Source organism: Drosophila rhopaloa, unplaced genomic scaffold (genome assembly GCF_018152115.1).
Source record: "Drosophila rhopaloa isolate 14029-0021.01 unplaced genomic scaffold, ASM1815211v1 contig_47, whole genome shotgun sequence".
In the NCBI taxonomy this organism is placed as follows: Eukaryota; Metazoa; Arthropoda; class Insecta; order Diptera; family Drosophilidae; genus Drosophila; species Drosophila rhopaloa.
Genome location: NW_025335142.1, coordinates 56,375 through 82,900, shown reverse-complemented (window position 1 = coordinate 82,900; position 26,526 = coordinate 56,375). Strand labels below are relative to the sequence as shown.

Genomic DNA, 26,526 nt, shown 5'->3' with positions numbered 1-26,526 from the left:
CTCTATCTCATGTAAACCATGTTCGAAATTCATTAGGTCGCCTACTTGATTTGTGTTTTGTATAAAATCCTGAAGGTGTGTTTCTGTCCAGAGTAGCACCACTCACGCAACCTGAAGATCCATATCACCTAACAATCGAACTTTCATTTGATACGGGTAGAGTTATAGAAGAAAAATCCAAACGAATACATTGTTTTCGCAAGGCAGACTTTCTGAGGCTTAATAATTTTATTTCTGGCTTTAATTGGTCTGATCTTTACTTATGCAATAATATGTCCGATGCAGTTAATGTTTTTTATACTGCAATAAACTCATTTTTTAATTCCTGTGTTCCGTGGTACTATCCGTCAACTTCCAATAAATCACCTTGGTTTAGCAAAGAGTTGACACACTTAAGAAATGTAAAGTCCAGACTTTTTAGGAAATATAAAAATACCGGTTCTCAATCTGTTTTTACTAGATATCTAAGTGATCGGTCAAGATTTACCGTGCTTAATGCTCAGTGTTATAATAGTTACTTAAACCGTTGTAAGGTCCAGTTCTCTCAGGACCCGAAACAGTTTTATAATTTTGTTAACACCAAGCGTAAATCTAATTCTTTTCCTTCCTCGCTGTCGTTCGAAAACATGACGGCAAACACAGATCAGGCAATAGCCGATTTATTTGCCCAATTTTTATACCCTTGCAGAGGGTATTATAATTTTGGTCAAAAGTGTGCAACGCAGTGAAGGAGACATCTCCGACCCTATAAAGTATATATATTCTTGATCAGGATCACCTCCTGAGTTGATATAGCCATGTCCGTCTGTCCGTCTGTCCGTCTGTCCGTCTGTCCGTCTGTCCGTCTGTCTGTCCGTCTGTCTGTCCGTCTGTCTGTCCGTCTGTCTGTTTCTACGCGAACTAGTCTCTCAGTTTTAAAGATATCGAATTGAAACTTTGCACACACCCTTCTTTCCTTTGCACGCAGTATATAAGTCGGAACGGCCGGGATCGGACGACTATATCCTATAGCTGTCATATAACTGAACGATCGGAAATGCCATAACTTTGGTGTTTGTAAAGTTAGGAAGTTGAGATTTTCTATAGGTTTTATTTTTGGCCAATCAATCTGACCTACCGAATTTCATGAGAATCGGCCGACTATATCTTATAGCTGCCATACAACTGAACGATCGGAAATGCCATAACTTTGGTGTTTGTAAAGTTAGGAAGTTGGGATTTTCTATGGGTTTTATTTTTAGCCAATCAATCCGACCTACCAAAGTTCATAAGGATCGGCCGACTATATCTTATAGCTGCCATATAACTGAACGATTGGAAATGCTATAACTTTGGTGTTTTAGGATGTTGGGATTTTTTATGAGTATTAAGAATGCATCATATGAATAATTTTGGAGAATATAATTTACAGAGTATTCTGCAAGGGTATATCAACTTCGGCTCCGCCCGAAGTTAGCTTTCCTTTCTTGTTTCAAACGACTTACTCTACTTTAGATTATTCATCACAGCGTTATTTTTACACCATGTCCAAGTCAAACCTCATATTCTGTCCCACTTTAACAGAAAGCTCTCTTCTTTTGGATCTTCTTCTCAAGCCTGTTTATTCGCCAGGGCCCGATGGTATTCCTGGGTGCGTGCTTAGGTATTGCGCTAAGGCCCTGTGCAAACCTCTTCACAAGTTGTTTACCTTATCTCTAGAAACCTCCCAATTCCCAAATATTTGGAAGGAATCATTTGTTATTCCTCTTTTCAAAAAAGGTAACAAGTTAGAAGCCAGTAACTACAAAGGTATTTCTAAGTTGTCAGCTATTCCTAAGCTTTTTGAAAAAATTATTACTCCTCATTTGCAGCACTTTTGCAGATCAATTATTTCTCCGTGTCAACACGGATTTATTAAACGATAGATCCACAATTACAAACCTTCTAGAGCTCACTACATTTGTGATAAAAAGGCTTCAATAGTAGTTTTCAAACAGATGTCATTTACACTGACTTTAGTAAAGCATTTGACTCTGTAAATCACTTACTTCTTATTCAAAAACTTGACCTTTTAGGTTTTCCAGTTGATCTGCTTAAATGGATTTCAAGTTATCTAAATGGCAGGACACAAAGGGTCCTTTTTAAAAATTCAATTTCTGAAATTCTCCGTGTTACCTCCGGTGTCCCACAAGGGAGCCATCTGGGTCCGTTACTTTTTACATTATTTATTAACGATCTTCCCTCAATTATAAGTCATTCTCGCGTACTTATGTACGCAGATGATGTTAAGTTGTGCCTGCAGTATAAGGACATTTCCTGCCATTTAGACTTGCAATCCGATCTAGATAATTTTCAAAACTGGTGCCGAGATAATTTACTAAATTTAAACGGCTCCAAGTGCAAGCTGATGACTTTTTATCGGGCCAATCCGATATACGCGACTCACACGTTAAGTGGCAGCTCTTTGGATAGAATAACTCTTGTAAACGATCTTGGCGTTCTGTTGGACCCTAAACTAAAATTTTCTAATCACATTTCGTCCATGGTTAATAAAGCCAGAGGAGTGCTTGGATTTATTAAAAGGTGGTCAAAAGAATTCGATGATCCTTATTTGACTAAAACTTTATTTATTTCGCTAGTCCGTCCGATTCTGGAGTATGGGTCTCCCGTCTGGAGTCCACAATACGGAATACATATTGGTCGTATTGAATCTGTACAAAAAAACTTCCTTCTTTTTGCTTTACGGCGCCTAAACTGGGATGCAAATCTTATCTTACCTTCTTATTCTAGTAGACTTCTTTTGATTAATTTACCATCCCTAGCCAACCGTAGAACGATGCTTGGTACTATCTTTATTTATAACCTTATACATGGTGATATTGACTGCCCCGACTTGTTAAGTCGGCTAAACTTTTCTGTGCCAAGTAGATTAACTAGAAATTATATTCCCCTAATTTTAAATCATTGTAGATCTAACTATGCCTTGCATGAGCCTTTCAGAGTATTATGTTCTGACTATAATAGACTTTTTCCTGTAATATCAAATCTTGACTCTCGGCCGCTCCTAAAACGATTAATACTTGCTTCATTGGCACAAGATTGATCTAACTATTACTTTTTCCCCGGACCTTTACCTTTATTTTCCTATCTCGCGTCTATCCTATCGCGAATCGTGCCGTACGATACACGGCTGCGCCCCTCGGTCGGTTGGGCGGGTAAGTGGGCCGTGGGACTCCGCGCGAAAAAAAAAAAAAGCTTAAAAGTGTATTATGCTCCCTCTTAATAATCACAGCAAGTCCAGAATAAAGTTAAACTTTCGAGTTAACTTTCGCTTTTATGAATCAATTTGTTCCTTCTCACTTTAAGTGATAATTTTGTGGATCTCTTGATGCATTAATTGTCTTTTGACCCACTATCTGAGAAAGTGCGACAGCTAAAAACATAATTAATTGAAAAGATGTTTAAAGATATGGTGCTGATTCCGAATAATTAAACAGAACAGTTTCCCAATCGAATTAAAAACACAGTATTTTCAGTCTTTAACAATAAAATAAGGTTTTATTTTTGCATTTTCCGTTTGTGTTTGCCATTGGATGCTTCCATGGTGTTCCGTATGTTTTTGTTTGTTTTATACACTTACAATTGTTCGGTTGCCGCTGGGCACTCGCTATGTTACACCGACTATCGTTAATTGCTACAATTAATATGCATTTCCATCAGCTTAAATGCTACAAAAATCTGGCTTGGACATACATTTGACGAACTTCTAGTGCCAATTTAATTTAAGGACTCAGTTAAATGCGCTGAAAACAAATGCTCAACAACGCGCCAACATTGCAGTGTGCCGTTCTCTTACTTTCGGTGATTTTTCATGTGTCTACAAATATTTAAATGGCAGTTTCAACTCTTATTTAGTGGGGGTGAGGGGAAAAATTTCCATAAAGTGGCAACAAAATTTTTGCGTGTTTTGTTTGTTTGTTCACTTAAGTGCTATGACTACAACGTCATTTAAAAATTGAATTAAAAATTATTTCATTATGCGTTTAGAATTAATTAGTTCAACAAATATACAATTACAGTTAGAATTACAGTTACAGTTAGAGTTACAGCTATAATTATAATAATCGTATTTGCATTAAGTTTAGCACATGGAGGACATTTATTGCTACATAATACATTTATATAGTTTATGGTTTCCTTTTTGTTTATACATAGATGAAGCATAGATGTGAGCCTCGAACTGCAGTTGTTTTAAGTATGGGTTGTACGGTATACTATATATGGGCATAATTACTGTGTGTAGGTGGAAATTATTTTGCTCTGTGACTAATGAATTTAAATTGAAGCCTTGTTTTCTAGAACCCCCAGTAGAGCAGTCGGTGCTCACATCCCTTTAATGCCTAACATTCATATCATAATCATAATATCTATATGCGCATATAACTATTTATATATGTACGTACATTAATTGTAGGGTACATTTAAAGCTTTCAAAAAATCAGAACCTAACTTAGAACTTGCGTCAAAAATGAAAGATCGTAGATGCTTAAGTTCGTATAGCACGAAAGCAAGGAAATCGTACAGAATACAACTCGACTTAGAGCTAGAGTCTCAACTTATATGCGTAGTTTTGGTTCAACAAGCTTGCTTCCGTATCAACTAATATATTTCAAATTCAAACAATAGCCTAGGGTCAACTTTTGATTTTCTCTTCTTTTTTCTTGTGTTTCCGGACATAGGTGATGAACTTTATACAAAGCCACTAAGAACTACGACTGCTTTTGGGCCTATGGTTGTATCTGGGGAGGGTGTCTATGTGCTAAACTCTAAGTAACTCTCGTTCGCCGCCTCCGGATCGGGAGTGAGGGGCGCGGACTTGGCCCCGCCCGCCGGACCCGTCTCATACTAGACGTACGCCTGCGCCCGCGTCCTGGGCTCCTTGCCCTGCAGCCTCTCCACAAAGTTCCGCCAGCTGACCATCGTCTTGCTGGAGTAGAGCCACACGCTGGACGTGACCCCCACCAGCATCGAGCAGAGGTACTTGACCATGAAGATCTGGAAGATGGGCCGTGCCTCCGGCGAGCCCGGCGCCCTGGCCGACGGACACGGAATCGAGAAGGGCTTGCAGATGTCCCGGTGCCACTGGATCATCCACTCGTCGAAGTTGTAGTACTCGTAGAACAGGCAACCCAGTAATCCCACGGCGGGCAGGATGAACAGCCCGGAGAAGAAGCCGATCCGCAGCATCAGGCGCTCCAGTTTGTCCGTCCTCTTCCCGTCCGTTTTCATCACGGTCCGGATGCGGAAGAGTGATATGAATCCGGCCAGCAGGAACAGCGCTCCGATCGAGAGATATATGCAGAGGGGCAGGATCAGAAAGGCCCCCAAGGAGTGTGTGTCTAGCTGGCCCACGAAACAAACGCCAGAGAGAATGTCGCCTGGAATAAAAACAAAAATAGGTTAATTAGATGATTGTATACGGAAATGAAATGGAGATAAGTAGGGGCTTAAATAAGTGCAGATGTATTTTTATCAATTCCAAACGTTTATGTTTACAACATTAAAGGCAAACGTTGAAAATTAATATATGCAATGCATGTATTGGTATAATAGCACATAATATTAAAACATAAAGATAGTTCCCCTTTTGTAAAAAACAAACATTGGTGTGAAAATATTGTGGCCTTAATGCAAAAATTCAAATAAGCAAAACAAAACAATATAAAACTAACATAAAATCATTGAATGCCGAAAGCGAACTTAAAATATTCCAAACCAAGTTGACACTTTCATCATTAGTTGCGCAAACAAGTATTCTTCTCTTTTGACATTTCCAGGTGAACCAGTCAACCTTTGAAAATCAAACAATATTAAACGTCAACAATTGCGAGGGATATGCGTTGAAAATAACTGTTGATTGCAGACAGGGAAAACAAGCAAAACGGGGAGATAAACAGTGTTTAATTTTACCATTTCATGTACCTCTTTCGGGGTAAATATTTACCCAACGATAGCCCCAAACGGCAGCGTCGATGGCCCCTCTCCACACTCTCAGTTCAAAGTCAATGCGCCGCTTGTTTAAGCATTTTACGAGCGGTTGGGCTGCCCGCCCCCTCCCACCGATCTCCCCCACTCATTAGCGTTATTTATAAACATGTTACATTATACCCAGCTCACACCTGCCCCGCCTCCCAAACTCCCCCTACCTTTCTCCCGTGCCCCTGATGAATTCATCATTCGTTCGGCAAGCCATATTTCCGCTCATAAATTATCGATTAGCCCCTCGTTGAAGCTTCTGCCTTTTCGCTCTTTTTTCTCCTTAGGTGACATGATAATTTCGGTTTTTTTCTGTGTCGCGCTTTTCCAGGGTGCTGCCACATGGAGATTTTACAAGCTTCGCTGAGTTGTAAATACTTTCAATTAGTGCGCTTTATTTCACATTTATTTAAGTTTTTTTAGATGGGAATTATGGGACGTTCATGTGCATTTGGAAGTTCTCAATATTTGAACCTCAACTTAATTTTTCAGATTTTCTTTTAACTTATAATTCTATTAAACAAAATATTATTAAAGCTCACTCAGATGGTTTTAAATTTATACACAACTTTTCAGTGAATTTCAGGGTTTGCAATTTAAAGTTAGTAGTTAAAAAACGTTTTAAACCGCAATAAAATGCGGAGTGAGAGTAATTTTTTTAAAAAGAAAACCCAGAAACCAGTTTTATTTTTTAAAAATGTATTTTTAATATACATTGCAAAAGTATACAAATTAAATTCAAACAGTACATTTTATTTAACATACAACCATTTATTTCCAGCTAGTATTAAGACTTTTATGTGACGGGTTTTCTTCGCTATTTAAAATTTTTCAATATTCAATGAATTAAAAATTTGATCCTCTAAATAATTTTTGTGCTAGTCTTGTAATATTCAAAATGTATTTCGTTGCAAGGAATCGTTTCACAAGCTCCGATCATTGTTGTCTTGTTTTTATGGGCTCGCCTATTACATAAATCCTTAACCCATCGATGGACTGACATTTATAGCCATTGAATTCGCATTCTCAACGCCAGATGGCGCCTTTACAAATCGCCTGCCTTTGAAGTTATCTGCAACTGGAAGCCTGAAATATAACTTTATACCATAAAAGTCATGTCATGCTGACAAACCAAAAGCCCCTACTTGCTAGAAGGAGACGGGAGATCCAGAAGAAATGAGACGGGAAGAGGTGAGACTGGACTGGGAAAATTAAGCGAGTTGAGAACCGGGAAAACGCCGATAAACGAATACAATAAATAACAGCAGGCAGTCTGCAACATCCTCCGAGTAAAGGAATTCACAGACAAGAATTCGTTGCAACTAAAATTTTAACCGAATAAAAGAAAAGTGCTATCCCACGTACACAACTATTGAATATAAATCACAATTCTGGAGCTGGATATGATTTGGGATCTATCCGAACCCGATTCGAAATGCCACCTGCCGTTGGCTCCTTTGGTTCTCCACCAACTCAATCGCAGTTCCAGTTTCCCTTCCGATATTGATCTTAATTTATATCTGAGCCTGAGAATGGTTTGCAGTCCGAATGAAACGAAATCAAATGAAATGCACCAGGCAGGGAAACCGGACTTTCGGTCTCCGATCGAGTATTGATAAATGAAGAGCAGGGCCTATACACAGAACCAGTTCTATTCGTGTCCTTATTGCTAAAAGTCACACAGTGCGAAAATTACACACAATTTTAAAAACACTAAAAGTTGTTTTTTAATAAAAATCACTCATACTTTGTTTTTTTGTTTATAAATGTGATCCAACGATTATAACTTTGATTTTTTTGATAACAAATCGATATGTGTTTTTACATTTTTTTCTCTGTGCATCGTTGGAAACCAGTTTTGTATTTTTTCACTTATTTCACCTTCATTTTGGAAAATTGCAAGCAGCACAAGTTGCTGTGACAATTTCTGAGGTTCTGCAGTTGAGAGGCTGCCAGGAACCGAGAGATGCAGCAGCAACAGCACAGCAGCAACATCAGCAACAGCAACATCAGCAGCAGCAACAGCAACAATGCATGTCAATTGTTTTGTATGGCATGAGGAATGCATGTTGCACTGAGAGAAACGGGTTTCTCGTGGGAAAAGAGGGGGAGTGGGGCGACTTTTTCAGCTGTCAGCCAGTCAGTCAGGGCTTCTCCTCCCTCGCCTCCAATACCTTCCGTTGACGAAGTGCAGACGGCAGAATTCCATTTTTAGCCAATGCCACAATGCATTTGATTATGAAGAAAAAGCTGCATTTGCTTCCTTTGTTCTGGCTGGTAATTCCATTTAAATTCGGACCCATTGGGCAAAAGCAAAGGTGTTAATCTGCTGGGCAAATACAGGAATGGAGGTACCAACTTAAAGTTGGTTAGACAAACGAAACAAAGCTCGGGCTTTGTTCGAGTAGGTGGTTAACCCGTTAAGTACAAGTATACAAAATCTTGACAGAAATTTACAAAATTATATTTTAAAAAGGTAAACATAAGAAGCATGGTTAAAATAATTATTTAGCGTCCTTATTCAGAAATATTTTTTACAAATTACTTTTGTCACCAATACTGGAAATTATTTTTTTAATAGTATTTTATGTTATTATCTATTTTTGAACTTTTACCCACAGATAAATGCTGGGTTAAGGCAGCTGCTAAGAAGTGAAAACAAATGTTCGCAATCGCTTGATTTCACACAATTGTAGTGTTTGTTTTCGTGGGTTTAATAGCAATTTAACAAATTCTGCGGTCAGAAAGAGTTCTTTGGTGGGAAAAATAAAGCTAATTCCAGAAACAACAACAGTAAAAATTAATTCTTCAACCCTTTAAAATGTTCCTGGAATAGAGATTGAAGGGATCCTAATCAACTAATAGAATTATCGATATTACACATTTTTTTGCGAATAACATTTTTTCCTGAGTTTTAAATGAGCATAATTTGAATTATTTTAATAACGTGATTATTTCTGTTATTTTAATTGTAACACAGCGGATATGTCACCTCATTTTTAAAAACAAGGGATCCACATACATATGCATACAGTCTGCTTTTGTCATTCTTGTGCCCTCTTTCTGGTTTTAGTTTCCGCCGTAAAGTCAATCTGATGTGACATTTCACCTGCTCGCCAGTTCCTGCCGACGTTAACCCTTGGGATCCCCCTGTGCCCTGCCAGGCACTATCTGCCTCATATCTATGTAAAACTCTTGTACACATGCTGATGATGAAACTGTCAACTGTCATTTAAAATTTTAATCGCATGTTCTTCTGCCCGTTCCTGTGCCCCTTTGTGTGTCTCTTTTTCACTCACCGACGACGATTATTGTCGCCAGCAAAGACAGCAAAAACAACGAGAGTTGAAGATTTTTAATTACTCTGGCACCACAACGCCCCTTCTCAGCCCCCTTTCTGCCCCTTTGGCCACCATTGCACCGACTGACAGTTGCTTATCGCGGGGCTTTATAGAAATAATATAGGGAGACGGAGCAGGCGTCATTGGGCTCTTTGCTTTCATTGCTTTTTCTCCGCTGCTCCATTTAGATAAATGACACATAAATTAAGCAATTTTCCTTTTATGCTACCCGCTACTCAGTGGTTTCTGCACGGGCATGTTGGAAAAGCACCAGGAAAAACGATCTGCTGGCGACTTCTATGCTAAAATTAAAGTTACAGACTAGTATTTGATGTAATTCATTGTAATTTTCTAAATATCTTTCTTTGCTGAAAACTTATTTAAGCTGCAGTAAAAATATAATTGTTGGGTCAAAAAAAAATCAGAAAGTTTGGTTAGATTTAAAGTTAAATATTAAAAAAGTTTCTATTACTTTTGATATTTATAAGAATTTATTAAAATTCTGATGAACCTAATTAAAATAATTCTGGTAGTAAAGTGTTAAAAAAAATTTATAAACTTAATATAAAATAATTTGAAAAGAAACTTGTTTTATAGATGAATGAATACTTCATAAGCAAATACTATTCTGAAATTTATTATAGGGTATGTTCCTACTAAGATTGGGTGTAGTTTTTTTAATTTTGCTTTTTTCCTTGCCCTTTGTCCATGATAAAATAATTATATAACAATTGTCAAGCTGCTAGTGTTGGTTCTCCTTCTTCTCCCTACATATACAAGTCCCTTTCATCCCCTCAACCTCGTTATGATCGTTCATTGGCTATTTGTTCAACTTGAGCGTTGACCCGTCCGCCGAGGGGTTGAGGGGTGGGGGTACAGGGGGTGCATGAAGGCGGGTAAAGCTGGGGCACATCTGTTTTAGTAACGAGAATTCTATCTCAATAAAAGTTTATTTGCTCTCTTAATGCGTTTTTTCTATCATTTTATGGACAACGCTTCTCAAGTGTTAGATAAACATTTTGACAACAGAGTCATAAAGTTGCCATGGGTAATAATGGCTGTGGGTTCCCTCTTGTGGGGTTAAGGGAAAGCAGACTATTATGCAATTTGTATTCTTTCTATTGCATGTAACCTAATGATTTTTATAGGGATTTCGATATTAAACAGCAATGAATTTATAAATTAGTTTTCTACTTCTTTAATGATAATAATAATTTAAGGCAACTAGGGAATAATCTTTTTCCAAATATTAAAAGTTTTCATTTTGTCTTCTCCCACGTAATCCCCATTAAGATCTCATCGCCATGAACACATTTAAAAATCTCAATTAACTCTTTAAGGCTTTAAAAAAAACCCTTGCCAAAACTAAAGTTCAACAACCTGTTGCACAAGTGCTAACAAATAAAAGACCATAACCACAAAAATAGTAACCAGGCAGAGAGGAAAGAAGGAAAATAACACTAAGACCTGCGACACGCGACATTAAAAACGTGGCAGGCAATAAAAATTGGGGTCAACAGCAACGGCAGCTAATGAATAACAAAGAAAACGCTAACCGGAGAGGAACAAGTGGAACAAGGAGGAAAAAGAGTTGCCGTGTCGCATAATTTCGCATTGAAAATGTCAACAGCAAAACGTTGTTGCTGGAAAACGAGGCAGAGTGGAAAAGGGGAGCCACTCTTATCAAGATGCGCAATTAAATATGGAAATGTGCAACGGAGACGCGAACACACACAAAATGGAAAATGCAGAGTAAAAAACATCAAAAACATAAAATCCGCACACGCGACAAGTGTCATTAGCAACCCACTGCCCCTAAAAAAAGGAAAAACATTATTTGTTGCGACACTTTAATGTCATTTTGGTGGGACATTTTATTTAGTAAAAGTTCATGAGGCAACCGCAAAAGGTTGTGTTGCAAAAACGGTAAACAGAAAAAAAAGTCAGCAACATAAATGCTGTAATATATATATATTGGAAAATGATTTCAGTGTTAAATACACTGTAGAAACGAAGCCTATATTTTTCAATGTACCAGATAATTCATTTGTACAATAGTATTTAATAGTCGAAATAAATAAAGAACAAATATTCATGGTGTATATTTTTTTCTGTGTGCACAGAAGGTTTCATTTGAGTTACATTAAGTGTCGTTGTTTCTGTTTGGTGGTTCACATTTATAGTTGGTGCAAATATTTGAAAATTAAACATGATGAGACGGGAACGGGTGGGGCAAATGTTTGTCCCAAAATTCGTTGAGAATTTATATAACGTGTCGACATCGGCGACACCAACAACAACAGCAGCAGCGACAATTAGGAGCAACAACAGCTTGCGGCAACAACATTGGCCAAGGTTCAATTCGGTTCACACACTCAGACAAGGCAAACAATTTCAATTTGCATGTAGAGGAAGCCCCGACACAAACGCACACTCCCACAATTGGATGTCAAAAGTTCAAAGTTGTAAGCAAGAAAGCTTGAAGTGGGGGTGGGGATTGATTACTGTAAGACTTTCCTAAGTTGAAACTAACGCTTTATGGGAATTATCGACATTCATTTACACGACTTTAACTTTATATAAACTTTAGGAGCATAACATGAGTTTACATTTGTAACAAAACAATTGAGAGTTATGGGTATACATAAGAAAATATTTAGTTAAAAATACTATTATTTCAATGATTTTTATTTAAGATTTGTAAAATGTAACGTAACTACATTAATTTAGTTTGCATATTATTTTTATACTGTTGTAGGTATCGTACCTATATTGCAAATACTTTTTTAACTCAGGTTTGCATTTCAGAAGTTTCACTGTGGGTGTGAAGTGTTTTGAAGTGGACTAAGTTCTGTGCTAGTATGTGTGGCATGCAACATATGGAATGTTGCTGATTGTTGAATGAACATGTTTTGTTAGTTGAGTTGAGGAGAGGGTATTCTAGTGAGTGAAGTGGGGAAAAGACTTATAATTGCTTTAGCTTGGCTTCCCTTCAATTTGCTATTATTCGTTTCTTTGTCATTTAAGCTTATAGAAAAAAGTCCTACCCTTTTGTTGTCCTCGCTTTTTCATTGACAAAACTGTACTCAGGAGCAATAGAAAATAGCATTTGAGTCTTCTTTTTTGCACAGCACATTCTCCCTATTTCTTTTCTATGTGGATGTTCCCCTTTAATGCCAAAAAGCCTCCTTCGAACTTAAAATAAAACTATTTTTCGAAAAAAGTCAAACTATATAAACAGAAGTAATAAATAAATTATCAAACATAGAATACTTAAAAAGATAACAATACAAAAATACAAAGTAAGTCCATAATTTAAGGTTTATAATTTACTTTATGAATTTCATGTCGTATGCTTGATTTAAGTTCAGTGCAATATGCACGTTTGATCTAACTCATTATGGTTTAATTTAATTGAGTTTAAATTTGACAATTTTTATTATTTTTGAGTTCGGAGTGAAGGTTTTCCATATATAACCCTATTTTGTTCTTACTTGGCAGCTCTTTTCAAATCTATGGGCATACTAACACCAAATCTCGTACACCAGTCGTATCATCTCATTCGTTTTCCGTTTTCGCATTCCTTTATTGTCCTTTTTTCTTTTTTCCATATATTTAAAGGACGAGGAGGACAGAGAGAGAGACGTATATACTAGCGAGAATGCGACGGGGGACAGGCTTAGAGAGAGAGATAGATTGTGGTAACCGCAAGAAGTGAGCTTGGGGCATATGCTTGACATTAAGTGTGGCGCCCTCTGCCGGCGAGTACTCGCATTCTCATAATACGCTAAAGGTGGCAAAGTAATTAGTGAGCAGCCGAAAGAGCTCTGCTTTCTCTCCTTCTCTTGCTTAGATCCCCTCTCTGTCTTCTCCCCGCAATTGTTGGCGTGGTTATGCACTTGCCCTGCACTGAAAGAAAACAGTATCTGATTTTGCACTCTTAGTTATGTAACTTTTCATATATATCTTTTTATATAGATCTTTAAAAAGTGTTTAGTTACAATTTATAAAATATTGTAATTCAAAATGTAATGTTTTCAAAACGGTTTTCATACTAATATAGGCATTTAAACTGATGTTTAAACTATCAAAAAACATTTAAACTGATGTACAAACTATACATCTTTTTCGAATGTGAAGAATTAAAAATTAAAAATGACGCCAAAAGAATAGAAAATAGTATGATAGTTAAATGTCAGTGGTCTGCTCTCAGTGTAAATGTGTGTTGAGGGGTTAAGCACAGCTTTTCATTCTTCTTTCATCAGTAGAGTGTCTCTTTTGGAATCACCTTTTACCATTTCCCCGCCGCACGTGCTGCGGAAATGAGTTTTGTGTATTTCACTTTCCATTTTCCGCGCCCCCTCGTTTTCTTCTTATACTCCATTCTACCTGGGCAATAAAAAAGGATTAAAATTTATGAAATTGCTTCGGTTTTTGGTATTTGTGGTCGGTCAAGAGGGGAAATGGATTCGGAACGTGCTTGTGGGTTAACTTTGGGTTAAGCTCAAGATGTGTGCTCCATAAATAAGCGAATGGCTACCAGAAGTGGTAGTCATTTGACATAAATCGTGATATATGGAGATTTTTTTATAGCAACGCTGCGTATGAAAAAGATAACGAAAAAATGATTTAATGGATATTCGCTTCTTCATTTTTTGTACTAAAAATTAGCATACTACTAAAAAATTGTTTTTTTAATTTTGAGAAGACATAACCAGATTATCCACAAATACGTGAATTTAAGAAAAGCTTTAATATAAAATATAATAAAATAATTGCAAAATGACCAAATCGGTAAAGATATGTTTGCGGAAACAAAAATTAAATATAAGGAAAATAAAATTCAGAGATTCCAATTTATAATTGGAAAGCATCTAATACCGGAAACCGGTACTGATACCAGAATCCTTTATTTGCAGATTGTTCCCTGGAATCAGTCCTAAATATCCTTTTAATTCATCCTTCTCCCATGCCAACGGAAGGATTTATTCTGTTTGCTCTGCCTGGCATTTTAATTTTTAGCTTTCCATTTTCCTGAAAGAAAGCAGCGTAAAATAAATCTCCTCGGTCGTTTTCTTATTACTGGCCCACGTTTGCGTGCGGTTCACGCGGCTGACCCATAAAACCCTTTTCCACATCCTTAACCCTTCGCTGCCATCCCTCCCACCACCCTTAACCCTCCCATGCCAGTTGTCGCGTGCTGGCTAGCTTCGGCTCAATTATCCAGCGACACGACCACGCATAAAAAATCAGGCAGCGCAAAAAGCAACAGAAAAATGTTCATTAGGGGAAATTCCATTTAATGAAATTGTTTTGGGCTCGAGTTCCCTCAGTTGGAGGTACAAACACTTAACTCTCTCATTCAAGTTGAGTGCTGAGAATGTAAAATGTGATTTTGTAGGTGTTGCCTTAGAGATGAGATTGTAACGATTATGGTTGTCGGTTGAGGGAAAGGTACAAATAAAAGGCAAGAAAATGTATACAAATTAGAAGATCGGATGGTTTGGTATATTCTGGATGTGGGTATTTTACATACTTTGGAAGTGCATAACTTGAAAAAGCTGTTGTAAAATTACTACATCTATTAAAATATTAACAAAGCTAGTTAATTTCGTTGGCCAAAACTTAAGATAAGAAATACGACTTTAAAAAGTATTCCTTTAGTTGGGGCCGCTTTTGACTTAAAATATTGAAATACATAAAAATATTTTAATCCTTTCACTACTTCTTATCTTAATCAGATTTGCTTCTCAATAATAAGGCCACAATGAAAGCTGGTAACACAACAGGACCCCAAAGCAAGCCACATATCTCCGGAGAAAAGCTTTCTTTTAGCCACAGCAGTCAACACCAGCGGTGTCGAGCCTCACGAGAGACCAACTCATCTAGGTAAGCGGTGCCTTCCGCTTTTCCCGACCCACTCCCTTCAGAAAACTGCTCCGAAACTTTTGCCAGAGTTTTCCCCAAGAGTTTTGCTTATATTTGCCGCCACATCCTGAGCTGGTCTTAGAACAAAAGGCGCCGAAATGCCCAAAGTGCAGAAAGAAAAGCGCAACGCAGGGCAGGCCCAAAGAAAAATATCAAGTATTATATAATATGTATTAACACTGGCAGGAGACGCATATGGAAAATAAATTAGAAAAGTTCCAGCTTGCTCTCGCCTCCCACAAAACGCAGACAAAAGTTTCTCCCATCCACAGCAAATCTCTATAGGAAATTTATTAATATTTTATCAGGGCTCCGAAGAACAAGAGCTCTCGTATACATTCAATTAAAAGTTGCTTGGGCAACATTTGTTTACCATTTAGTGTCCAAAAAACGAAGAGGAAATCAAAGTTTATGAAGGCGTCAGATGCGTAAACACAAATAAATATAAGTTCAAATGAAAACAAATATCGTGAAAGGTCAAAGCACACACCACCAATTTGTTTCTCACTTCCTGAATGAATTAAGAAGAGTGAGGCTTTTGCATCTGTAATGAGACTTTCCCGCTGGTCAAAAAAAGGTTTCGGGTATCAATTACAAGAGTATACAGACAGACTGTCTGATTGATTGCAAACAAATTTTGGGATAGCCATTGTTAAGCTTACTTTTTTTACTTGATCTGTTTTTCGCATTATTTTAAATTATTACTTTTCAGTGGGTCTGTAAAAAGAGTAAAATGGACGGCGGAAAATAAATGTTCATTGATGCAAATAAGATATTTACAGAATAATTTGTAATTTGATGAATATGCATTTCCTTGAAATTTTCCAAACGTCCTTAGATTAAGATATGTATTTAAACGGTAAAAATTAAACTTAAAAACAGAAAGAATTGTTAAATAATTGCGTACAATAACCATGACGCTTTAATATTTTTCACAAAGTTATGTTCTGTAATTTCTTTCTATCTAACAACAAATTAATAACCTTCCTGTGAGAATTTTATTAGCCAAGCAAAGTTTTATTTCCTGCTTTCAATTATTCGGAAAATTTTCAGCTCGCTTCATTGCCCACTTACAGCTTGTTTCCACTTTCTTATTTTATAATGCCTTCTCACTCTTGAGTCTTGAGGGATGCGCAGCACAAATTATTAAGAAACATTCTAGCAAACTACAGACAAAGTTGGCAACAAAAGGCAACCCGCTTAATTATACACACCATTAATAACTAAAACCAATTTGTATGCTCTGCAAGGGCAAAGTGGCAAGGAAGGGGGTACTGGCGAGTGGAGAGTGAGGGTATGGGTGGTGCACCCATTGGGTTGAAGCACCTACAACTGCAACTCATGACCGAACCACCCACTCACATGCAATACATGCCTTATAGCCCATAAATCAACGCACAAAAGGAACAATAACAAAAGGACGGGGAACAAGGAAAAAGAAGCACTAAAGGAGAAGCAGTGCGGCAAGCAGTGCACACTAAGAGGAAGAAGAAGCACCACAACAACAAGTGAACGCAATTTGTACTACGGGACTTCCCCAGGATCTGAATGGATGGCAAAGGGAGAAAAAAGAAGCAATGCATTACACTAAAAAAAATTTCTAGATCTTAATTGCTTCGATTATCAATTTATAAGCACAAAGTAAAATTAATAAGAATAGTTCCCATACTTGTATGACCCTCAAATTTTAAAGACCTTAAGTTTGTTTTAAAAATTATAAATTTTGATTTGTGAGCGTTTTAGAATGGAATGTTTTTAAAAGTTAACCAATAAATGAAAATAACAATTATTTTGTTATCGACTAAACTGATTTTAACTTGAAATAACAGCTTGGCACTCATTGATGGAGTTTGTGATCCGTTTATTATATTTAATGTTATTTTCATAAGAAAATTATAAAATTGTATTTGTAGTTACTTTTTTACACTGCAGTGTAAAAGCTAAGAGAAGCAGCAAGTACAATAACTGCCAAACAACAATAACCGAGAAAAGAGCCGTGTTGCAAATAAGCAATATTGATGAGTGGAACGCCCGCCAGGGGGCGCCAAGACAATGCCAAGGCGATTGTGTCAAAAAACGGTCGAGAACAAAAGTCGGGCCAAAAAAGGCAACCAAACTGCAAGATGTGCAACTAACGAGTAGCTGCCACATACACACAAACTCTAAGACAAAGGTAAACAAAGTTCTTGTGGAAAGCGGTGGTGGGGAATGCCCCTTTCATAAACAGCTTTTGTCGTAACTATAAACAGCTCCCCAGGACAAAAGTTTCTCCTTCTTGACCGCACGCTACCTCCCAAAAATCGCCTTGTTAGTTTAGGTTTTCTCCTTTAGTTTCTATGTGATTTTGTAGTATTTTTGGGTCTTCCGTTTCTTGTTTCCCACTGAGGCATCATTATAGGGTAGCATTCCAAAAATGGACAGCACAAAAGCGGAAAACCCTAGAAAAAGAAAGGGAAAAATGGGATGGAAATCGCTCTAGTCGGGCAGCTGAGCTCATTAAGTTCAAGTGAAGCCGGGCTCAAACGCAGCTAGCTCGCTCTCCCTCGCACACTGCCTTCCGTCTCTTTTCCACCCGGGCCCCTCAAATGGTTTGAGGATTTCCTTTTCGCCTTCACGCTTTTGTGAGTTGTTCCTGTAACGTGTAATTAACATCTGAAGTGTTTGTTGTTCTGCTTTGTCTGAATGGCGGAGGAGGGGTGGAAAAGTGGGCAAGGCAAGGGGGGCCTAGAGGAAATTGTTGCCATTTGAAGGAGTTTTGAGAGCCGGAGGAGACGCTTTTCCATGTTTGCAGCTCGCCTCTTCAGGATAGAAATATTAGTTTTTGAAATGAAAGCTTAAAGGCAAAGCTTTTAATTTAATTTTATCTCGGTCCAGTCTTAAAATTTATTTGAGTTTATATCAACATTGTGAAAAAAATAGGACCAACAAACAAACAAATTTAATATTCTTGGTGAATTGTCACTTAAAATATTTGTACATATTTCTTTGAACTGACTTCGATGAAAAAAATTTAACGTATCACAAGCTCATCGTTCAAAGAATTAAATTTAACTTTCCTCCCAAAGCATAATTTTATTCGCCTCAATATAGGCCTTGGAACTTTAACCCTTGTCCAACTGCATTTCCTTTATTTCGACCTCTTCAATGGACTATCAAAACGCACTTAACACAATTGACAGACACAAAAGTTCAAAGCTGTAAAACTAACTGAGGAACTTAGTGCCCCATCCCGCTTACAATTACAACTTTTCCCTGCCTTGCCCAACTGACTTTTACTAACAGGTGCTTTTCCACTTCCATTTTGTCGATAGTTTTCACAAAAGTTTTCGGCTTATTTGCGTAAAAGTTAATAAGGGGGCGAAAATGGAAGAGTCAGAATTGAAAGACCCTTGCAAGCTGTTCACCTAATTAAGAGGCATGGATGTTGAAAATATTTGTCATTAATTTCAGGTATATTTTGTTTTTAAAATATGATTGTTTTCTCTCTGTGTGCACGTTCCCCAAGTTGATTATGCAATTTGTCGCGCTGTCAAAAGACGACTTCAGCCCGCATTGATATGAGAGAGATAGTCGTTATATCACCGTCCTCCTCCGTCTTCTACACCTCTCACTTCCTCTTATGTTTGTCTGCCGATTGGCAAATGATTAATAATCGAAATGTCAACGATGTCCCTCCGTTGGTCTGTCAGTTATAAAGTCACTTGACAGTTTAATCAATTTGTGTGTTTCGACTTTTCCAGCTGAAATCTCCATGCGGGTAGAAAATTAACTTAAGTGGCAGATGGGGGGCGGCTGAAAAGCAGGATAAATAGAAAATTTATATAAAATGTTGACCGAACAAACAGTTTTGAAAAGTTTACCAAGCAAACAATAGAAATTGTCGGGTATTGTTAGTTTGGCGAGATGAGCAAATCGCACAAAGGCATTCGACATAAGGAAGAGCATAACAGCTGTGCTGGGTCTGGAGATATATCCCACATAAGCTCCGTCCCCAAAGAAACCCCCTCTATTAGCTTTGTTTTCTCAACAAACAAACGACGAGTGACGGCGGGTGGCCAAGAAAATAAACAAAAATTATGACAAACCAAAACGAAGCGAAGGAAGGAAAAAACAATAAAAAAGCTCAGGAAAAATAGCAAACCGCAGTTGAAAAGCCTCGTGTTTTTATATGTGAGTGCACACTTGTATATCTTTTAGATTTTCAATACCGAAATGGGAAACTATTGAGGAAGTATGGAAGAAATTTAATTAAAATAAGCTAAAAACTCAAGTAAATTATTTGAAATATGTCTTTTACATTATCAAGTCAAAGTATTATTATTTTTCTGTGTGTGTGGGCTTGGAGTGGGTGGCCAACTACTAATAAACAGGCATAAAGCAGGGGATAAAAAAAATGGAGGGGAAAAAGTCAGCCCTCTGCATGCATTAGACATAAAAATTCCGAGACATAAAACCAACTAACATGTAACCAGGTTAAGACGGAGGGTGACAAGGGAACTGAGCTCTAAACACATAAATATGAGGACTTAATGTCTGTCGGGTCTTAAAAGGGGAAATCGGGGGAGTGACTTTGTGTTGGCGTATGTGCCAACCCATAGCTTGTGATTTTATGGTTGCGGAATTAAAGCCGTTTACAGACTGTTTAACAAACGTGCGAAACTGTCATAGCAAGCTGCTACAGCAATAAAAAATCCAGATTGATTTTAATTTAAATTTTTAAAATAATACAGTTATAATGAGTTATAAAACCTTATTATTTTTTTCAAAGCGAAATGCTGCCAACTTTTACACCGCATCAATGTGTCGTAATGTTGCAGTTAAAAGTCATAGACAACTTTTCCAAACAGGTAGTCGGTGTCTGTTCAGATCAGCAAACCACCCAAAACTCTGCCCACAGGATACAAAATTTCCCATCGCCTGCTGTTATACACACTGTTATACATGGCCCATCAGCGTCCAGTGCAGATGCTACTTGAGTTTCCCACCTCCGACCTATCCTCTCATCTTGCTAACTGATGACGTTGTCCTGGCATGCAAATTTCTTGGACTGCTGCTGTTTCCACTGTCCTCGAGCCCTCTTCCCCAATCAAGTCTTAATGCCCTTCTATGGGAAAAGTTATGACCCCTACCTGACTGCTGGCAAGCACACATTCATGGCTAAACAGATTTGGCCAAAATAATAGGACTGATAATTTAACAAATTTTAACTTTTTCCGGACAATTTCCATGCTTAACATTTAAACTCATATCTTTATATCATATTTTATAGAACCACAGGAATAATCGTTTTCCATAAAAATATAATTACTTCTCACCAGAATATGTTTTGAAAGATAAGTAAATCAGACGTATTTGACACATACCCATAACGATTATTTTATTTAAATGACCAAACCAACATATGTTTCTAAGAATGAAATCAATTAATTACAATCATGATAATAGATAATAGAGAACTCCAATTAACATGAAAACTTTGACGAGATTTGAACAAGATAAATTTGCTGTTTTTAATATGAGAACAAACTTTTAAGTGACGAGATTAAAACAAGACATATTGGTTTGTATTTTAGTTAATTAAATAGATGTTTTCTCAAAATTGAAAAAAAACTAAAAATTAGCAAGACAAGTTCGCAAGATTGACTAAGATTACATATAACACATCTCTGAGGACTCATTCTATTAGTCACTAACAAACTATTCAGAAGAATCTTACTTTGAACAAATATATTTTCATTTGTGTGGCATTTTGGAAGATTTTTTTTGGTATTTAGGGCAGTCATCTATTTAAAATGTAGAGGGTGAAAGTTATTTTGTGGAGTCTGGTCGTGATATTATTTCATAGCTGGGAATGTTGGGGAATTTTAATCCAGGCATATTTTCGTTTATTGCCTTCCGCGATTTGCTATGAAAACCATAGGCTGTTTATGAAGGGAAGTGTAATGCAGTGCTACTACTTTAACCACAGCTGTTCGACCGTCTTCAGTGGGACATATTTGCATTCGGCAGACGCCCCCTCATCAATGCCCCAAACTCTACCAAAAAATGTTACGTTTTGGCAGGCGGAAACTGCCTGTTCGGGGGTTATGAGGGTAGTTGAGGGGGGTTCAAAGACGGGGGAAACAGGACCGGAGTGCACACATGTAAAATGGCCAGCCCTGACTAAACATTCACATCAGACCCGGAGTCGCAGACCGAGTCAGACACATATGGCCAAAACAGCAGGGGAAAAAAGCACAGACAATAGATACAAGAGCTTCCAGGGAAGGAGGGGGGTTGGTCGGAGGGGCTATATCGGGGATCCAGGGGATAGGGGAGTATAACTCAGTGAACAGCCGTTGACCATTGCCTGATATTTGAGCCATGTTGTCAACGTTCGTTCGTTTGTTGTAGCAGAAGTTGTTTGCTGTTGTTGCTTGCATCCATTATGGCTGTTTGCTACTAACCCTCCACTTCCCCAATCCCCTCCTTAACCCCCTTATGCCCAAGTTTGTTGGTTTGCTTTTTGCCAGTTTTGTCTCGTTTCGTTGGAAACTTTGTTGGGTCTTGTTTGAAGTTGCTGGGCCTATCTCTTTCCCACCCCCAAACTATATCTTCTGCTCAAACGTATTACCAACGTTCTTGGCCCTCGTATTACCTCTTCTTCTTGGCCACAATTTAGCATATGCCTGGCTCACTTAGTAGTCTGTAATGAGCTACTACTTCTACTTGTGCTCATAATTCACCGACTGGCTCCCTCTCTTTCTATGGCTCTAGTGCCATCTCTTTCCACTGCCGAGGAGTACATCAAATATGTGCAAAAATAGCAACAGCAGCTGGCTTGTTTGTTTTATCTTTCCACAAAATTAGTTACAGACGACAACGACGACATCAACAACACTGTCCACTTCAAATGTTGTCCGTCATCTTCAAACAGCTGTCACCAGTGCCTCTCTTTCTAGCCCCCGTCTTGCCGTCTCTCTATCTCTCTCTCTTTCTCTCTTCTTCTGGCTGATTGGTGCTCTATATGGTTATGGCCTAATAACCAACCTAATAAGTGCCCAAACATACTGGCCCTGGCCATGTTTCGGTCATTTCCCATGTGCCTCATTGGCAAATTATCAACTTGACCACACAAAAGCGGAGAAAGGAAGATTTTTGCGGCCTGTGAATGACATCCATGTCGGTTTGTTCGACTGATGAAACGGAAATGAACCACTAGATTGCTTAGCTCCCCTCGGCGGTCTTTAATTTTTTAATTAATTGCTTGTCACGCTCGTCCAGCCAAAAGAGAAATAGAGCGCGAAATGAAATGGAACGCGAAACCACTGAGAAAAAACAATGATGTTATAAATTTAATGAAAGTGGCTTAAACTAATTGGAAAACAAAATATTATACAATTGTAGAATATGACGAAGACCACTTTACAGAAATTTTATCTGAGAATACCTGAAATAGTTTTTAGTGAATGTTACGCACTATTATATTTAAACTTGTACTTAAGTCTAATTTGTTCTTTCATAATTCAAACATTTTAGTTTTGATAAGGAGTATAATTATATTTTTAAACTATTTTTCTGACTGTTTCTTACTTTTTGTTGTGTCTGCGTCAGCGAAAGGCGGTGGAAAAATAATTGTTGCCTCATCGCTGCACGTTGCTTAAAATAATAGTAATAAGTGGCGGTTAGTCTGCGGCTCTCCCGCCCCCTTTTCCCCCTATTTTTTTTCCCCAGCGACTGAGTCTCGAATGGAAACTCATAAAAAGTGCCCCAGCCAGACGACACTTCTGTTCCGGGGAAAAGAGAAGACCAAGGCTGAGATATCCCATAACAATGGCAGGAGACTTGCTGGCAAGGAAGCCTCTGCAGTGGCAATAATTGTCATCATCATCATCTTCATCTTCTGGTCAGCGGCAAGTGGGCGGCTCTTTTCCACATCCCAGTCCACTCTGCAGATCCAACTGCAAGACGACAATCAAAGTCCATGACAGAACCGCAGAAAAGAAAAGCAAGGCAAACTGAAAGCAAGTTAACCAGCGACATTTTTGAGATGCCGCAACGAAGGCAAAAGGCCTCAAGAACAAGCAACTAAATGGCAAATCGCCTGGACTTGCACTTGGCCAAGAAAGAGCAGGGGGCGCAGAGGGAATGACCAAACATGGGTAAAAGTGCTGGCCAGGGGCTGAGGTATTGGCATTGGGGGCTTCGTGTTCGCGTTAAGTGGAATGCGATAGACAATAGTTGTAAAACAACTTGAATAACAGTTTGTATAACTATTTGTATGTGCTGTATACATTTTTCTATAACGCGTAAGTTAATCAGAACGATTATACCATAGAACTTTATCCTTGTTGTGATCGGCGGAAAAGTAATGGCAAATAGCGCTCTAGTTTTTATTAACTTGTAATTGCAGCTTACACAAAAATAATCAGATTAAAAATAAGAAATGCTCATAAAACTTTGCTCATAATTCTATTATTCTCCTTTGACTACGCCCTTGCTTTAGCTCCCCACTGGACTGCGCCCACAGTTTTCCAGTTGTCCATTCCTCGGCGGTGTGTTGTGGGCAATCAAAGCTATTGCAGACCCCAACTCTGCGCGGATCCCAACCCGATCCCATCCGATTTTCAATCCCATCCCGATTCCGATCCCAATTGCAAGTGTCGCTGGCCCGAGGAGCAGAATGAAGCAACTGAAGCGATGAGATGACAACGGGAGGAGCTCAAGATGGATTCTGCTGAGGTGGATGGGGCAGAAATAATGAGCTGTGTAACCCTTTTGGTCCGGCGAATGGGGAAAACGGGCCAGAAGCTGAACGGCGGCAAAAGGAAAATTAATTAAGGCAAGGGGCCGAACGATTGAGGCGTCGCACTCGACGTTGTCCACAGTGACACAGAAAGAAATAAGCTTAAACTTGAATACATCGTAAAAGTTTATATCAATAAAATGTAATACGAACATATTTATAGGTAATAATCTATTTTAAATTCCGCCACAGTCAATTTGATGGAACTAAATTTGTTTTTCTGTCCTTTAAGCTTAAAGTCCAAGTCAAAATTACAATACCCAAAAAATAAGTTTAGTGGAACTGATTTTTTTTCTCTGCACTTCAAACTGGAAGTCCAAGTCGAGTTTCAGGCTGATGGCGTTTGTCGGGTGGGTTGTTTGATTTCTGCACGACCTTCGTTCGGGGCTATCGCGAGTCTCACATCTCTGGCTCCTTCAATCTCGGGCCTAATAAATCTTCAGCTCAATCTCGGGCCACGCCTCAGTCCCCTGTCCCCCCGCCTCCTGCTCCTTAGTGGCTTCTGTTCTACTCTAATTTTTATGCATGACAAGGCCCACAAAGTATTTTGACCAAAATGTTCGGCCCACTTCAGTCCACGGTATCCTTGGTCATCGGTGACTTCATTCTCCTGCTCTCCAGCTTTTGTTGAATTTTTCATGCGCTGCTTTTGGGGCGGCAAAGTTTTCATTAAAATTTGATTAAAAATAAATTATTGGTTATTAAAAATGATTAGTTTTGGCCAGATTGATGTTCAACTTCCACCAGGGGGAAATTGTTGAGCCAATGGATAGGGGGTTGGCTCTCCTCTAAGCTCAGACAGAAGCAATAATGAAACTGTTAATGTGCTTGCAAAATTAATGAAGCTCTGCGGAAGTTGCCGGCAAGTTGAGTGAGATATGCGAGGGGCGTTTGATGTCATCTAGGGGAAAGTCAGAGTTTACCAGAGGGAGCAAATCCTGGGACAAAGGTCCTTCAAGAGGGTGGAAAGTAATTGAAAATTATTAAGGTCCTAATGTTGCGGACAAGAAAGGTCTATTATGCGTAACTTTTAAGTTTGATAAAAGTGTTTCTGTTTTCTTATACAAAAACTTCTAAAGTATTCAGAAATCCAAAAATACATTTGAGAAAGTTTACAAAACTTTTTAGTTTAAAGTGGTAATATTATAACTTTTTATCGAATATCCCCATATAACACTTTACCAACCCCGAGTATAGTGACAATTGCAAAGTGCAGTTAATCAGCGGGCTTTTCCCGTTGTCAGGTGGGCCGGTTTGCCTTTTGACAGCTTGACAGGTGGGCCAGAGTGAGCGTATAACAGTTACGGCTCCCTGACCACTTCGCCATCTTGGCCACGTCAAAAGGCAAACTCAAAAGCCAGCGCCGAATTGCACTTGAAATGGCCGCGTCAAAATGTCGCTCACAAAATGGGAGGGGGATGGCTAGAGCGGGATATCTGCACCCCAGCGAAAGAGTGAGAAGGACAAGTGATAGACAACTGCAGATGTAGATGGAAAGATGGCAGTACTGCAGATAAAGATACAAAACCGAACCACTGAAAGAAAACCCTTGTTATGAAATCGACTCTCCTGGGGATGCTGATCAAGATTATATAGGGTCGAAAATGCCTCCTTCCCTGCGTTGCAATAAAATTAGAATGAACTCTCTAATAAACTCTGGGTTTAAACACATAAATAATAGTTTTAAAAAATGTAGATATGTATGCACTGATTGCATATTTACAAACGCAGTTTAAATACACTGAAATTACATTTTGGTATTAAAAAACAGTTTGAATTTAGTCGTGGCCACATTTTTTACTAAGAAGAGTAGCTTCCGTATTAGTTGGTATAATAAACGTTTTTTTGCAAAATTATCAAAGCTGGAAAGAAATCTATTAAAAGAGGATTTTTTGAGATATCAAAGTAAACGTATCGTCGCAAAAAAATGTAAATAAACACAGTATTTAGACATGTTTAGATTAGTAATTCCAAAAAAAGGAGATTCTCAAAGGGATATCGAGAACTTCAACATTATACTTATCATCCCAACTCCTTTCTTTTAAGTGCAGCTTGCTATGCGCTAGATGGCTTAGCAGATCGGAATGGAGCTAAAAAAATGGAGCAAGCCAAGCCTGGGATTGGGCAATTTTTCACTCACCAAAAAAGAAAAATCAGGAAAATAAGGAAAGCGGCGAAACTTTGTACGCACAGCGTTGTACAACGATTTGTTATCTCGGCACTTGTATCTAAACGTTGCAGTTAACGGTGCTCAGACACTCGGACGAAGCCACGCACCAACTACAAGTTGCTATTGCAGTTTTTGCAAGTGTTGCCAAAACATATTGGGGCAGAAAACACTTTGCCAAAAAGGCAAAACGATGTCATACGCATATTTCTTTTAGCTGCAGTGGAAATCGTATCTAAATTTGCAAATCAGCAGCGGGCCGAAGCATCCGACAGATGACTTCCCGAATC

The 26,526-nt window shown here is 38.3% G+C and overlaps 1 protein-coding gene across 1 annotated transcript in view; it reads right to left on the bottom strand.

The window, feature by feature from the left end:
- Positions 1-3,508: 3,508 nt before the first annotated feature.
- Positions 3,509-26,526, bottom strand: part of LOC108037629 — a 79,140-nt gene continuing 56,122 nt past the window's right edge. The window contains exon 5 of the mRNA XM_044461632.1: positions 3,509-5,417. Within this exon, the coding sequence (XP_044317567.1) occupies positions 4,885-5,417 (533 nt within the window). The 3' untranslated portion in view covers positions 3,509-4,884. The remainder of the gene's footprint in view (positions 5,418-26,526) is intronic.